This window comes from Myotis yumanensis, unplaced genomic scaffold, assembly GCF_028538775.1.
Source record: "Myotis yumanensis isolate MYYU_CA2020_CCGP unplaced genomic scaffold, mMyoYum1.0.hap1 SCAF_3, whole genome shotgun sequence".
Taxonomy (NCBI): Eukaryota; Metazoa; Chordata; class Mammalia; order Chiroptera; family Vespertilionidae; genus Myotis; species Myotis yumanensis.
In genome coordinates this window covers 24,175,482-24,192,631 of record NW_027223754.1, presented here as the reverse complement: position 1 = coordinate 24,192,631, position 17,150 = coordinate 24,175,482, and the positions used below count along the sequence as shown (strand labels likewise).

Here is a 17,150-nt window from a genome sequence, read left to right as displayed (position 1 = left end):
CCCCCGATATAGCATTTAAAACTGCCTCAAGATTTCCCAATTTCTCCTTTCCTAAAGCATTTGCCTTTTTCACTAAACATTTGCCTTTTAATTAAGTTGTGGTACCCAAAAATCTACAAATAATTCTTGCCGTCTCCACTTCTCTCAATCTTAATAAATTGATGTAATTATGATAATCATCTCCCCAATATTGTTATAATGATTTCCCTCTGTGTATTATTTATTCATTTTTAAGATAATTTTTATTAGCCATACTGTATAAATCCATTTAAAATGTGGTTTGCTACATTGATCATAAAATCCCACCCCTCGCATCATGATTACACAATCAGGCTTTTTCCTGCATACGCCATGTTAGTTGCTCCTGGACTTCTTCCCCTGACTGATTGTCCTTTAGCCTCCTTGCAGTTTACTTTATTTTCCTTACGCCTTCTATATATGTCCTTATAGTCCAAGCCATGTCTCTTGTTTTGCATTGTCGTCCCCTTCACCCCTCAATCTCCTCTTAATAGTCCGTTGAGTTTCTCAAGCTTGTTGCCATCCAAGTACCACTCGCCTGCCCTCCCTCAATGGTATTCAATAAGTTCTCTAGATGAATAGGTTCATTCCTTCTGTTCAGGTCCCCACAGAATATTTCCTAGGCCACATTACTACTGTTAGAAAATTTCCTCTCCCTATTTATTACCTATTCACTTTTTCTGGGCACCTATCATTAGATGTTTATATTTTGTTAATTCTATGGCCACTTTTTTCTCTCCTGTCCCTAATGCACTAATACTAGATATTTAGGACTTACTTACCTTGTTAACCATTGGTAAGGCAAGCACACAACCCTGCAACACAGTCAATGCCCATTACATTTTCAAAATGAATAAATAAATTTCACTTCAAGACTATAGCAAGCCCCAGAAAATCACTAACAACAAATTCTTTCTCTGTAGACTGTAACATTGAAAATAGAAATATTAAGTACATTTTCTACAATATCGAATCCTAGTTGTATTTAATAATCTTTAAATAACAACGTATATATTTCATAAAAATCTCTTTTACTCATAAGTTGTATTGCAAGCAATTATACATCAAAGACTACTACAAACATTCCACCAAAAACTACATAGAGTTTATAGAAACAACACCTTACATTGCTTGAGGATTCATAATACATGCAGCTCCTGGACAGTAACAATTATAGATGTCATCATATCTTAATCCCAGATTAACTCCAAGCAGCTGTGCCATAACAACTGAAAATGCCTCTAAAGATATCCTCTTTGGATACTAAATACAAAAAAAAAATATATTGCTTAAATTATTTCTCCATCCTTTTGATCATTTCAATTAATAATTTGTGGGCATACTGCCTAAATGCAAATATAAATTTAAGAAAATAGCATAAAAAGTTGGTAAATTTTTATGTGTTTTATTTTTTTTAAGAAATGGTATTTTTAGTCCAAATGGAATTGACAAGAAACAGATAAAATTAACGCGATTTTTGTGGTTTTATCACGTTAGTGTTTGAAATCCAAATAATTTTTTTTGAGAATAAACATTGTTTTAGTCACTATTATTTTACCAGTGAATACCCAAGTGCGCAGGCGCCTGGCGGTCACTGGTCTCGCCAAGGAGCAGAAAGGTGAGTGGTGAAGCGGCCTTCGCCAGGAGGGGCAACAGCCACCAGGGCGAGGGCCGCCACAGTGGGGTACCTGGCAGTGCGGTGTCCCTCCACGAGGTGGCGCCACCCCTCAACCCCGGCCTCTGGAAGGCGGGTCCGTGCCCCTCCGCGCGGGCATCCTTCCACACCAGCAGCCATCGCCCCTTGTTCCCAGCCGGGCCGACCCATGTCTTGAGGCTGATACAGAACCTCACGCTCTGCGGGGGAGGCAGATCTCCGCCCACAGCCCCATCCCTGGGCATCAGCCCCCTCCCGTGCACCCCACCTCGGCGCAGCTCTGCATCCCTTGGCCGCCTGCCTCCCGGCCGGCCACTTTGCCCAGGAGCTGCCCCTCAGGCGGACACGCGGTCAGGGCCGCCTTGGGGAGTCCTCTGAGCACATCTGCACCAAGAGGTTTCTACGCAGTGGCTCCTGGAGGGCCGCTTCGCCAAACCCGCAGCGCTCACCTGGTAGCCGCCCCTCTGGTGGAGGCCTGTGCCTGTGCCTGTGGACCCTCGGCCACCGCGCCCCCCGCCCCATTCCTGACTTACAAGTCCACGCCCACCCGCGCCTGCTGGACATGCAGCCTCCTGATCAGTCCTTACTGTGACGGCGTCCCAACCAATTTGTATATGACCCTATTGTGAGTATAGGTATATGGAATATTCCATGCAATAAGAACAAAATATACCACATTCTCTTCAAGAGTGCATAAACATTCTCCAGTATAGACCACCTGTTAGGCTACAAAACAAGTCTCACAACTTTGAAAATATTGAAATTATACAAGGTATCTTTTCTAATGCCAATGGCATGAAACTACTAATTAATGAGAAGAAAAGCTTAAAAATTCACATGACTGTGAGACTTCAACAACATACTCTTAAATATTAATGAATCCAAAAAAGTGAAAAGGAAATTAGAAAATACCTTCAGAAAAATTCAAATTAAAATAGAACATATCCAAACTTATGGGATCCACCAAAAGTTAGGCTATGAGGAAAATTTTTAGCTGTAAATGCATACATTAAAAAATAAAGAACCCTGGCCTGTGTGGCTCAGTTGGTTCAGTGCCATCCCATTCACCAAGGGGTCACTGGTTTCATTCCCCATCAGGGCACATGCCTGGATTGCAGGCTTACACCCATGGTGGGGATCATGCAGGAAGCAGCTGAAAGAAGTTTTTCTCTCATTGATGATTCTCTCTCTCCCTCTCCCTTCTTCTCTCTCTAAATCTAAAATCAGCCCTAACCGGTTTAGCTCAGTGGATAAAGCGTTGGCCTGTGGACTGAAGGGTCCCAGGTTCGATTCTGGTCAAGGGCATGTACCTTGGTTGTGGGCACATCCCCAGTGGGGGGTATGTAAGAGGCAGCTAATCGATGTTTCTCTCTCATCGATGTTTCTAGCTCTCCATCCCTCTCCCTTCCTCTCTGTAAGAAAATCAATAAAATATATTTTTAAAAAATAAATAAATCTAAAATCAATTAGAAACCATATTCAAAAAAAAAAAAGAAAACCAACCAAGCAAGAAAGATCTCAAATGAAAAACATAACATTAAGCCTCAAAGAGCTAAAAATAAAAGAACAAAATGAACCCAAGCAAATAAATAGATATAAAATCCAGATAGGAGAAAACAGACAAAGTCAATAAACAAAATCTTGGTTCTTTGAAATGGTCGAGAACACTGACAGACTGTTAGGTAGAGGAACCAAGAGTAGAAGAAATAAGGCTCCATATAAGGAAAGAAATTTGGGACATTACAACTAATGTCACAAACATTTTAGAAAAGATAGTAAGAGAATACTGTGGAAATTGTAGGTCAACAAATTGGATAAACATTCCTCTCTATTAATGAAACATTTTGGTGTTGGGGCCCATGTTTTCAAACTTTTTAATGAGCTTGTTGATGTCTGTAAAAGCTTCTGCTAAAACCTGAACACTATATTTTCTGGGGGAATTTCTTCTTTTCCATCTCCTGAAGATTTCTTTTCTCTTAACTCTTCTTCAGGTATGTGTTCCTGTAATTCCTCCAAATTCTCAGAAATGAAATCCTCTAGGAATTCCTCCATGTCAACCTCATCCACACTCGGGTTAAAGTCTTAAGTGTCAACCACAGCCTGGTTGCATTTTGCAACCTTCCGTCCTTAGTAGAATCTTTCAAGTCATGGAGGAACCTCTTTTTTTTTTGTAATATATATTTTATTGATTTTTTACAGAGAGGAAGGGAGAGGGATAGAGAGTAGAAACATCCATGAGAGAGAAACATTGATCAGCTGCCTCCTGCACACCTCCTACTGGGGATGTGCTCACAACCAAGGTACATGCCCTTGACCAGAATCAAACCCGGGACCCTTCAGTCCGCAGGCCGGCGCTCTATTCACTGAGCCAAACCGGCTAGGGCTGGAGGAACCTCTTGAGTGTTTTCTTCCCTATGTCACACATACATTCCTTCATGACATCACCCCAACCCCAAGCTAGGTTCTTGATTCGGTCATATATGCTGTAATCTTCCATAATGGCATCAGTGTCTTCTCAGTGGCTCCTTTGCTTGCAGCAATAATTTGGCAAAGGACTTCCTTAGATAGCAGGCCTTAACATCTGCCATAAATCTGTGACCCATTGGAAGAATCAAAGAGGTGGTGTTTGGAGGGAGAAACACCACTTTAACATTAAGATAAAGATCACCAATTAAAAGAACATGTCTGGTAGCATTATCAACAATCACCAAAACCTCAAAAGGTTTTTTTTCTCCAAACAGTACTCCATTTCGCTGGCACAGCAATTCAGGAGGGCACCCTGCAAGAGGAGCTGAGTCATCCAGGACTTCTTACTGCTTCTGTAGTGCAAGGCAGTGCATGCTCATTGATTTGCTTACAAGACCGGGGTTCTCACTGCGCCAGATCACAAAGGATTTCCATTTGTAGCCTGTGACATTGCCCCAAGCAACACTATTATTCTATCCTTAAAAGTCTTCAAACCTGGCATTGACTTTGACTCTTTATGGATAAAAGTCCTTTCAAGCATCTATTTCCAGAATAGGGAGGTCTTATTCATTTTGAATATTTTCTGTGGCGATCAGTTTCCAAGAATTCATCATCTGTCTTCATATCAGCTCTGGCATCCTCACCACTTATTTGATTATTATATAGTGAATAATGATTCTGGAATTATTGAAACGACATAGAGCTGACAGTAAATCCAACATTGTAATTGGGCCCAATTCTGTTTAGCATCACAAACAAACTTTTTGTTTTGGCCATGATCACCATGGTGCAGAGAGAGATACACTTCTGTAGTTATTTGTCTCTTCAGATTTTGTTTCTTCATGACTCAGTCTTGAACAGTTGTGTGTATCCTTCCCTTCTAGCTTATTAATAACCTGAATAGAGTAAGGTATTGAGCTTTGTCTCAAATGTAATGAATACAATCACTTTGTTCTTGTTCTTCAAGATCTGGCTATGGTAGAATGAAATATGCCTGACTGGCAAGCCATAATCATCCCTGGTTTCCTCCTTTGTAGTACTTAATCACTCTTAATTTTGTTACCAGATCAATTATTCAAAGTGGGTGCTTACAAGCAACAGTGATTTCGTATACTCAGAGGCCATGATGAGCAATAAAATATGAGATTAGGTCAAGCACAAAAGAAAATGATGCAATCAAGAGATGCAGTAACACAAGATGTAGGAGGATGCTAGTGGTATAAAATGGCATAATGTTTCACAGCAAATTTATTTTTATAAGTAGAAACAGTATCCTCTAATATAATGTTAAAGGGTATAGCATAGTAAGTACATATACCAGTAACATAGTCATTTATTATCATTATCAAGTATTATGTATTGTACATAATTGTACTGCTATACTCTTATACAACTGGCAGTGCAGTAAGTATGTTTATACCAGCATCACCACAAACACATGACTAATGTGTTGTGCTATGACGTTACGATGGCTATGACCTGACTATGTGATGGTAATTTGTCAGCTCCATTATAATCTTCTGTGACCAAAATCATAGAAGCAGTCCCTTGTTGACCTAAATAACATTATGTGGTGCATGACTGTATTCATTACATTTGATACAAAGCTCAATACCTTACTACATTCAGGTTATTAATAAGCTAGAAGGGAAGGATACACTCAACTGTTCAAGACTGAGTCATGAAGAAATAAAATATGAAGAGACAAATAACTAGTAAGGAGACTGAAGCAGTAATCAAAGACCTTACAACAAGAATAACAACAACAACAACAACAACAAAACCCCAGGAACTTATGGCTTTACTGGCAATATCTATGGAACATTTTACAAAGATGTAATACCAATCCTTCTCAAACTCTTCCACAGAATCAAAGAAGGGATATTCCCAATCTCATTTTATGAGGTCAGCAGTACCCTGATAACAACATGTTCAACAAGAAAAAAATTAAAGGCCAATATCCCTGATGAACATTAATACAAAAATACTAGCAACCTGAATTCAATATCATCTTAGGAGAATCATACACCATGACTAAGTGAGATTGTTTTCTGCTGAAATACAAGGATTATTTAACATAGGAAAAATCTATCAATGTAATATACCAATTTCACAGAATGAGGGTAAAATCCACTTGATCATCTCACCTAAGGCAGAAGATGCATTTCACAAGACTGGATACCTTTTTGTGATAAGCAACCCTCAAGAAAATTGGAATATGACACATCTACCTCAACATAATAAATAAGGCAGGATGTTCTCTCTCTCATCACTTCTATTTAATATTCAAAAACTTACCCAGAGCAATTAAGCAATAAAATATATGACTTTTAACTTGGAAAGGAAGAAGTAAAATTATCCATGTTCAGAGCTGACATGATCCTATATGTAGGAAACACAAAAGATCCCACATAGAAGACTCTTAGAACTAATAAATGAATTGCAGGATATAAAATCAAAACTTTATTGTGTATCCATACACTTAAAATGAATAATCTGAAAGCAGTGGACATTCCGTGCAGATCAGAAGCATGAGACTAAGAAACCACATGTTTGAAGGTGACCTAAAGGGTGTCATGGAGAGAACTGTACTGTTATGATGACTGTTTTCATTGTTGCTGTTGGACTGAATCCCAGGAGAGGGAATGGGGGAGACATAATTACAGAGAAGCCTTCGACTTGTCATTGCAAGGCCTTACTCTAGTGCTCCCACGAGTACTAAGTGCATATGTTCCTAATTTCACTTATGATAGGGTACATTTATAACATATTCATTAAAAATAATCTTTTTGAGATTTTAGAGGATATAGAAATTTGTTAAGTATATAGTTTTACTTTTTTCCTTTTAATTTTATTCCCCAGTATTATAAAATGTTGTTGTTTTTTTTCAGTATTATATTGTACTAGAGGCCCGTTGCATGAAGAGATTTGTGCAAAAGGCCTTCCCTTCCCCTGGCTGCCGGCACCGGTTTTCCTCCGGCACCCGGGACCCAGGTCTTTGCTCCGGATGGAGTCTTCAGTCTTCGCTCTGCCACTTCACCCCTACATATGCAATTAATCACCATCTTTGTTGGGTTAATTTGCATACTCTCCTGATTGGCTGGTGAGCGTAGCTAGGGACAGTCTATTTACATGTTTGTCTATTATTAAGTAAGATTAGTTTCAGGTGTACAGAATAGTGATTAGACAACCATATACTTGGCAAAGTGTTCCACCAGATACTTCTAGTACCCTCCTGACACCATACACAGTCATAATTTCAAGGACTATATTCCCTATGCTGTCATCTACTCTTAATGGATTTTTGTGCACATCCTTTTGGGTTGTGCTGATAAACAGATTTATAGTCAATTAGTGTTTACGGGCCAATACATTGGCTACTATACAACTCATTTTGATATTGTCCATCTGATTAAAAAAATTTCAATTAATTGGATATCCTATGGTTGAGGGTATCCTGAATTTATATTTTGAATTAAAACTGTAGCTTTTCCACTAATTGTAGATATTCCTCATCAATTGGTCTTTCAGTTATTGCTTAAGAGTATTGAAAGTGTACAAAACTTTTCAAAACTAAAAAATATTAGGTAATGTTTTTATTCTTTGACAGTGTGATATTACAGACAAATTATTCTTCTGTCATTGTTCATCTGAATCATCATACATTCTTATTCTTTAATTGTCATTTGTATAATTTCATTTTTTCCCAGTTCCTTGATTATTAATGTTTGGTTTTTTTTTATCCTGGTTGTTCCCATACTTTCGGCACAGAGTCACCCACATGAAGAATGACCCTGTTTCCTAAGCTGGAGTTTGCTTTCAGCTCACCACTGGAATGCACCAGCCAACAGAGAAGTGGTCAGGTGCAGTGGCGGGTGGCTAATGATTATTAATGTTTTTGTTTTTGGTTCCTAGAAGCTCTTTAAGACTAAAGATGTCAACAATTGGTCATGCAGTGCAAATGATATACCATGTTTTTCATTATTTTATGGTAGTATTTCAGTGTTTTTCTTTTTGGTTGTACAAATGTTGTATACGAAAACATAATCATGTTCTGTTTTTAAAAAGAAAGTAATTGGAGTTATAATATCATAAAAAAGAAAGAAATACTTTGAAGTTAAACAAGGAGTTGAAAGAAATGTAGATGGAACACTGAAAAATATTTCTGAAAGCAATTACAGAAAACACAATGAAATGAAAAGTGTCCGTCCGTGGATGGAAAACATAATATTGTTAAGATGTCATTAATAACAAAACTAAATCTTAATATTCAATGCAATCCCCACAACAATCCAAACAGCATTTGCTGGTAGAAGTGAAAGAAAAATAAGCTCAAAATTCATATGGAATCTCAAGGGACAGTGAATGACCATAATAATATTAAAAAAGAAGAACAAAGTAGAACAACCACATTTACAGATTTCAAAGTATCATACCAAGCACACATAATAAAAACAGTGTGGTAATGACTTAAAGATAAATCTATAAATCACTGAAATAGAATAGAGAGCCTACAAATTAACCCTCACATATATGTTCAAATTATCTATGAGAAGATTACCAGGACCACAGAATGAGAAAAAGATAATTTGTTCAACAAGAGTACTTAGTGGAAAAAAGATAAGTCTCTTCAATAAATGGCAATGGGAAAATAAATACCCATATAGAAAAGAATAAACTTGAACCCTTATATTATATCATATGCAATAGATACCTCTAAATGGATTAAAAATCTAAAGGTAAGACCCAAAACTGCAAAACAAATGGAATAAAACAGAGAGGAAAATCTTCATGACATTGAGATTGATGCTAATTTCTTGGATATAATGCCAAGAGCACAGGCAACAAGAGCAAAAATAGGCAAATTGTACTACACCCAGCTTGAATGTTCTGTGTTTCCAATGTCAAAATCAACGCAGTGGAAAAGCAACGTACAGAATAGGAGGAAATATTTGCAAATCATGTCTCTTGTAAGGGGTTAACAACCATTACATAAAGAACTTCTGCCATTTAGCAACAAAAAATCAAATAGCTCAATTTAAATATGTACTAAGGATTTGAACAGACATTTCTCCAGAGATGATATACAAAAATCAAAAAGGCATATGAAAAGATGCTCAGCATCACTAATAATCATAGGAATACAAATCAAAACGACAATGAGCTATCACTTCATATCAATTAGGATGACTGCTATTTAAAAATCCAGAAAAGCCAGAACCAGTTTGGCTCAGTGGATAGAGCGTCGGCCTGCGGACTCAGGGGTCCCGGGTTCGGTTCTGGTCAAGGGCATGTACCTTGGTTGCGGGCACATCCCCAGTGGGGGGCGTGCAGGAGGCGGCTGATCGGTGTTTCTCTCTCATCGATGTTTCTAACTTTCTATCCCTCTCCCTTCCTCTCTGTAGAAAATCAATAAAACATATTTTAAAAAAATAAATAAATAAATAAATAAAAATAAAAATAAAAATCCAGAAAAATGCCCTGGCTGGGTGGCTCAGTTGATTGGAGCGTCAATGCATACACCAAAGGGTTGCAGGTTAGATTCCCAGTCGGGGAACATAGCAAAATTTCAGGTTAGAGGCAGCAAGCAATCAATGTTTTTCTCTGACATCGATTTCTATTTCTCTCTCTCTCTCTCTCTCTCTCTCTCTCTCTCTCTCTCTCTTCCTTTCTTCCTCTGTAAAATCAATAAACTAAACATGTCATCGGGTCATGTGAGGATAAAAAACAAACAGAAAATAACGAGTGTTGGTGATGTTTTTATGATGCAATGTAAACTGCTGAGATTATAAACTATTGTAAGCAGTAATTAAATTGTTAAAAATAGAATTACCATATGATACCGCAAACCCACTTCTGAGTATATATCAAACATATTTGAAAAAGAAGAGATATCTGCATTGCCCTTTCATTGCAGCATTATTCCGAATAGCCAAGATATGGAAACAGCCTAAGTGTCTATTGCCAGATGAATGGATAAAGAAAATATTACACACACACACAATTACACACACAGACACATATGCATACTTATAGACCCCTATATTATACCAGTAGAGGCCCAGCACACAAAATTCTGCATGGCTAGGGCCTCTAGGTCTGCCTGTGATCAGGGCCAATCTTCCATGGCTGCCTGCACCTGGCCCCACTCCCCACCGCTAACGCCAGTCACCCTCTGTGTGTGGGGCGACCGGCAGGGTGATTGGGCCCCGCTCACTTGCACCTGTCTTGGCCTGGCACCGCCCATGTCCACTGCCACCCACCCCTGATTCCCTGGTTCCCATCAGGCAATCAGAGCCTGCCAGCCGGGAGAAGGGGCAAAGAGGTTTTCCAGCAGGCCCCTGATGGGGCAATTTGGGCCTGAGGACTGGGAGCAGCTCCTGCATTGAGTGTCCGCCCCCTGGTGGTCAGTGCACATCATAGCAACCGGTCCTTATGCTGTCTGGCCAATTTGCATATTATGCTTTTATATATGGAGACTAGAGGCCTGGTGCATGAAAATTCATACACTCTGGGAGTTGGGGATCCCTCAGCTCAGCCTGCGCCTCTCACAGACCAGGAACCCTCAGGGGATATCTGACTAGCAAGGAGAGCGGGCCTAAGACACAGTCTGGCCTCCCTATGTGGGAGGTGACCGGCAGGGGATGGCACCAGCCAGTGAGTGGCTGGCTCCGCCCCCAATTGCCCCTCCACCACCTCCGCTGGCACCCACTTTGGCTGGCCTGGCACTGCCCACTTGTTAGCCCTACCCCCTGCCAACCAGTCATTCCATGTTGGGTCGATTTGCATATGAGGCTTTTATTATATAGGATATGAAAAGGTAACTCAAAATGAAATATTATTCAGCCATCCTATCTAATAATAGAGAAACATGGTAATTAACCGTAACTTCGCTACCCTTCCCATTGGCTAATCAGGGTGATATGCAAATTAACTGCCAACCAAGATGGCGGCTGGCAGCCAGGCAGCTGAAGCGAACAGGAGGCTTGCTTGCTCCAGTGATGGCCTGCCACTGCCGGGCTCTAAGCTGCAGTCTAAGAAACAATGTTGCAATTATAGAAGCTAAATAATCCCCAGAAACCTGTTTTTAGCCAGCCAGGTCTCAGAGCTGGAGTTGCAACAGTGTAACCATTATAGAAGCTAAACAAGGCCCAGATACCTGCTTTCAGCAGCCAAGGTCTCAGAGCTGGAGCCAAGCCTCAGAGCTAAAGCCGGCTCTGAGCTCCAGTGACAGCCATAGAAGGTAACTAAATCCCAGCATAAAAAAAAAAGAAAAAAAGGAGAGGTTGGGAGTTTAAGCCCCCCTCAAGCCTGAAAAGAGCCCTCAGCCCCTCACCCAGACTGGCCAGGCAACCCAGTGGGGACCCCCACCCTGAAGGGGGTGTGACCAGCTGAAAACAGCCATCATCCCCTCATCCAGCCTGGCCAGGCACCCAAGTGGGACCCCCACCCTGATCCGGGACACCCTTCAGGGCAAACCAGCCGGCCCCCACCCATGCACCAGGCCTCTATCCTATATAGTAAAAGGGTAATATGCAAACTGACCCTAACAGCAGAAGGACTGGGAATGACTGGTCACTATGACACACACTGACCACCAGGGGGCAGACGCTCAATGCAGGAGCTGCCCTCTGGTGGTCAGGGTGCTCTCACATGGGAGGAGCTCTGCTCAGCCACAAGCCAGGCTGATGGCTGCCAGTATAGCGGTGGTGGTGGGAGCCTCTCCTGCTTCCTCAGCAGTGCTAAGGATGTCTGACTGCAGTTTAGGTCTGCTCCCCGCTGGCAAGTGGACATCCCCAAGGGCTGCCGGGCTGACAGAGGGATGTCTAATTTCCATCTTAGGCCCAATCCTCTGGGGAGTGGGCCTAAGCCAGCAGGTGGTCATCCCATGAGGGGTCCCAGACTGTGAGAGGGCACAGGCCGGGCTGAGGGACCCTCCTCCCCGCTGAGTGCACAAATTTTTGTGCACCGGGCCTCTAGTAAAAATAATAAAATCCTGTCTTTGCAAAAATATGGATGTAGCAGGTTAATACAATCCTAAGTGAAATAAGTCAGGAAAAGACAAATATTACATGATTTTCCTTATACATGGAATGTAAAAATGTCATACTCAGAGAAGCAGAGAGTAGAATGGTGGTTGTCAGGGGCTAGAAGGTTTAGAAAATAGGGCCATGTTGCTCAAAGGGTACAAAGTTTCAGTTATGAAAGATGAAAAGCTCTGCAGATAAGCTTAACACAATGTAAATGAACTTAACACTACTGCACTATGTACTTAAAAGTAGTTAAGATACTATATTTTATATGTATTTTACCATAATAAAAACCCTTTTTAGTATTACACCATTTGAGTTTCAATAATCTATAAAAAAACACTTTCTAAAATTCTGTCAAAATGGTGTGGTAGATACACTATATGTACTTTTCCCCCTTGGAGTGGATATTAACTTTCAACACAGTACATAACTACTGAAGAGATGGGGATAAAATGCATACCAGAGCAATTCCTGCAGCAAGCTTTGGATCGCATGCCCTTCCATGATATGTTGCTCCCACGTAATTTGGATGATCCCTATAACTAAATAATAAAAATTTTCTTGAGGATAAGTGCATTTTAAATGATTAATAATTTAATGACTTTTTAAGACTTGGATTCCTCAATGAAGCTATGTTTTCGTTAAAATGCGAATATTACATATCAACTCCAATGCATTTAATCATTTTTGTATTTGGGTAACCATATATAGTTTCTACAAAGTTAAGTTCTAAGAAATGTTTCAACATTATTTGATACACATCCCAGAACATAGCAATGTCTGATCCTTCCAAATATTTAATTAACACTGTTGTCACTTCTGGGTGGATATAATCCTAGGTTCTAACAGTCAGGATAGCTTACTGCCATGATTTTCACATAGCGAAACCTTTAAAGTATATAAAAATGTTGGATTGGAGCACAAATAGAGAGACAGAATATGCAGTGGACTCACTAAGAAAAAGAGAAATAGGATGTACAAACTGTCCTCATTCATTTTAGTTCTTAAAGTTGCTCCTAAATTCCCAAACTTCACCTTAGATTCTACAGGATACACCAAAATATTTATAAGTGTATTCTACAATTCTTTAAGAGTTCGGAATTATGAGTTTTTTTAATCTAAAATAATGAAATTATTAAAACAAAAATCTATACATAATCCCTTGAAAGGTATACTGCCAGTAATTAAATAGCTACAACTCAGGTCAATATAGGAATACCAGAGGTAAGCACATTACCATTTTAATCTGGTGAATTGCAACCAGCTTTATATACAACTAGAAGCCCGGTGCACAAAATTTGTGCCCTGCAGGGGGTCCCCTCAGCCCAGCCTGCACCCTCTCCTATCCGGGACCCCGCGAGGGATGTCTGACTGCGGGATTGGGCCTAAACCGGCAGTCAGACATCCCTCTCACAATCCTGCACCACTGGCTCCTAATCACTCACCTGCCTGCCTGCCTGCTTGCCCCTAACTGCCCCTCCCCACCAGCCTGATCACCTCTCACTGACTCTGCATGCCAGACTGATCACCCTTAAATACTCCCACTGCCAACCAGGTCGCCCCCAACTGCCCCCTCCCTGCTGGCCTAGTCGCTCCTATCTGCCACCCCCACCCACCCCCCCCCCCGCCAGCCTGGTCACCCCACACAGCCTGCTATTCAGTCGTTTGGTCATCCCTCACTAACCCCCCTGATGGCTTGGTTGCCCCAGTCAGCCTGCTTGTTCAGTCATTTGGTCACCCCTCACTAAACCCCTGCCAGCCTAATCACCCCACGGAGCCTGCTTGTTGAGTTGTTTGGTCATCCCTCACTAACATCCTTGCCTGCTTGGTCATAGGCAGCCATCTTGTGATGGCATGAGGGTTAATTTGCATATTACCTCTTTATTATATAGGATTATTACATTCACTTAACTTATTATATTTTATTTAATATGAAAATGAAGGTTTCAGGTATTTGCATCTAAGAAAATTTTTAAAACCCCAGAGGCCCATGTATATCCCAAGACTTCCTATATTTTCCAGTTCATTACATTTTCACAGGTAAATAGTCCACTCTGAGAATAATGGCCAACCATGATTTTTTTATGCTACTTTGTTGTCTGATGTTTTTATTTTGTACTTTGCCAACTTTGTACTCATACACTCTTTTTTTGTCATTATACTTAACATTTATATGTAGTTTTGATAGCTAAAATATCAAATAATTTGATAAACAATGCAATAAGGAACTTACATCAACAACAATGCCATATCATGGGACCTCTGAAACAAATTGTTTTCTTTCCATGACACAAATCTTTGTAGTAGTTCACTAACATGCCCAGTACATAAAATCTTATTTTGATCTGACCAGATCTCCAAAGATGTTAACATAACAGTCAGTTTCATCTGGGAAAACATCTGAAAACAGAAGATGCATGATATAGTTTAGACAATCACAAATATAACATTACATCTCTATACAGAACGCTAGTATATTCAATTTACTGTAATTTGAAGATGAAACCCATAGGAAGTGAAACAGGTTGGTAGGGCTATACTTTTATAAAAATGTTAATTCTATTCATACAAATAATGTTATTGCATAATTGAGAATGCTTCTTATTTAGAATACAAAACATAAACACTTACATTGTTGATAAGACCAAAGATATGGACAATTTTCTCAGTTGCAATGGCCATTTCAGAGCCCATATAATCATACTGAAAGACAAGATTTATTTCTTAGTCACTGGTGAAAATTACTAAGTTACCACATTTCAATAGATATGAAATACTATAATAAGTTACTAAGTGAAAGACAAAAGCAGATTAAGATTTATCAAATGCTTAATAAACATACAGACTTTACATATTAATAAATAATATGAAAATTATGAGATTATGACATCTTCCTGTTCACACATGCAAAAATTAAGCATCAAAATTTAACATTCCAAGAATGTATAAATACTGTGAGCAAATTAAAATTAAAACACCTACTTTATGAAGACATAGATATATTAAAAATATGAAATTATATACCAGGAAGTTACTAGACAAAAAGCAGTTGTCATATAATATGATAGTTATATTAATTAACATAATCATTACATTACTATAGAAACTTAAGCCCCCCAAAATAAAACTAAAAAAAATTAAAAAAAAACTTAAGCCTAAAAGTAAACATAATATTTACCAATATAATTGAATATTGATACAATATTCATCAGAAAGATAGAAGCGTTCTAAATGTGTTGGTAACTAAGCACAGCAACAAAATGTATAAAATAAACTTTTACAGAATTATAAATAGAATGTAAGTATCATAGTAATGGATTTTACATAGTTCCCTTAATTCTTAATAAATCTGGGCTACCTTGTTGTCGTGATGGCAGGATAGGTAAATGCTTTGCTTGCCTTTTCCCATTTTCCCACAATGACATAAAAATTACAACTAAATTACAGAACAGTCATCAAAGGGAACCTCCTTAAGACTAGCTGAACACAAGGCCTATGACTTAGGATAAAAAGAGGGAGCTATGGCAAAATGGATAAGAGAAACAGAAATACTGAACAGGCTGGTTCCATACCAACAGTGTGGCAGTTATGCAAGAAGAGGGTTATCTAAGCTAAGGAGGTACCCCTGAGGAGCAGATGAATTCAATTGAGACTTTTAGGACATTTTGCCCAACTGCAGGACATTTTGCCTAATGTGAACATGCATAATTTAGTAGGAGAAACCACACGTTAGGCCAGAAATAAGTCTCAATAAATTTGAGAAGCCTGGTCCTAGAATGTGTCTTTCAGTTGATAGGAATGTTGTCTTGTACTCCAAAGGGTTGTGGATTCAAATCCTGATCAGTGCACATGCACATGTTGTAGGTCTGATCCCTGGTCAGGGTGCATATAAGAGGCAACTGCCCAATATTTCTCTCTTACATGGATCTCTCTCTCTCTCTCTCTCCCTCTCTCTCTCTCTCTCTTTCTCTCTCTGTCCCTCTTTCTCTCTCTCTCAAAAATCAGTAAGAATTTATCATCTGGTGTGGATATTAAAAAAAAACTGTAAAGATTTAAATCACATCAAGCATCTTCTCCAATCACAACTCTATGAAACAAAAAATAAGTTACCAGAAGAAAAGTGAAAAATAAAAAGCACATAAGAATATCATGCTACTGGACAAGAAATGAATTAACAATAAGATAAAAAATTAAAAAGATACCTTGAGATAAATGAAAACACAATCATCCATAATCTATGGCACACAGCCAAAGTAGTGCTAGGAGGAAAATTTATAGCAAGAGAGGCATAACTCACAAAGCAAGCATAATCGCAAATAAACACTAAAACTACACCTCAAGAAAGTAGAAAAAGAACAAACAAAAACCAAAGTCAGTAAAATGAAGAAAATAATAAAGATCACAGTGAAAATAAACAAAGTATAGTCTGAACAAAAACAGTAGGAAAGATTAATGGAACCAAGAGCAGGATCTTTGAAAAGATAAACAAATTTGATGGACATTTACTCAAAATCATCACAAAAAAAGAGAAGTTTCAAATAAAAATATTAGAAATGAAAGAGAAGTGAAAACTGGTACCACATAAACCCAAAAGATTATATAAAAATAGTATGATCGATTATATGCCACAAAGTGGACTACCTGGAAGAAACAGACAAATTCCTGGGAAAATACAATCTTCCAAGTCTGAATCAGGAAGAAACAGAAAATCTGAAAAAAAACAACAAAAATAAAACTGCTAATGAAATCAAAGCAGCAAGAAAACTATCAACAAACAAAAGACTTGGACCAGATGGCTTCACAGGTGAATTTACCAAACATTAAATAATGAATACCTAGTCTTCTCAAATATTCCAAAAAAATGAGGAGGGAAGAAGGCTCCCAAACTCATTTTACTAGGCCAGCATTAGCCTGATAACAAAACCAAAGACATTACAAAAAATAATAAAAATGCAGGTCACTGTCTCTGAAGAACATCA

The 17,150-nt window shown here is 39.0% G+C and overlaps 1 protein-coding gene and 1 non-coding gene across 2 annotated transcripts in view; both read right to left on the bottom strand.

Moving 5' to 3' along the window:
• Positions 1-17,150, bottom strand: part of LOC139004889 (A disintegrin and metallopeptidase domain 3-like) — a 117,434-nt gene that overhangs the window by 43,778 nt on the left and 56,506 nt on the right. The window contains exons 8-11 of the mRNA XM_070407391.1: positions 14,803-14,874; positions 14,405-14,571; positions 12,632-12,713; positions 1,145-1,281 (exon numbers count right to left, since the gene is read on the bottom strand). Coding sequence (XP_070263492.1) covers positions 1,145-1,281; positions 12,632-12,713; positions 14,405-14,571; positions 14,803-14,874 — 458 coding nt within the window. The remainder of the gene's footprint in view (positions 1-1,144; positions 1,282-12,631; positions 12,714-14,404; positions 14,572-14,802; positions 14,875-17,150) is intronic.
• On the bottom strand, positions 7,885-8,014 carry LOC139007856 (small nucleolar RNA SNORA65). The gene has a single exon (XR_011470999.1). It is a non-coding gene; the product is annotated as a small nucleolar RNA SNORA65 (small nucleolar RNA).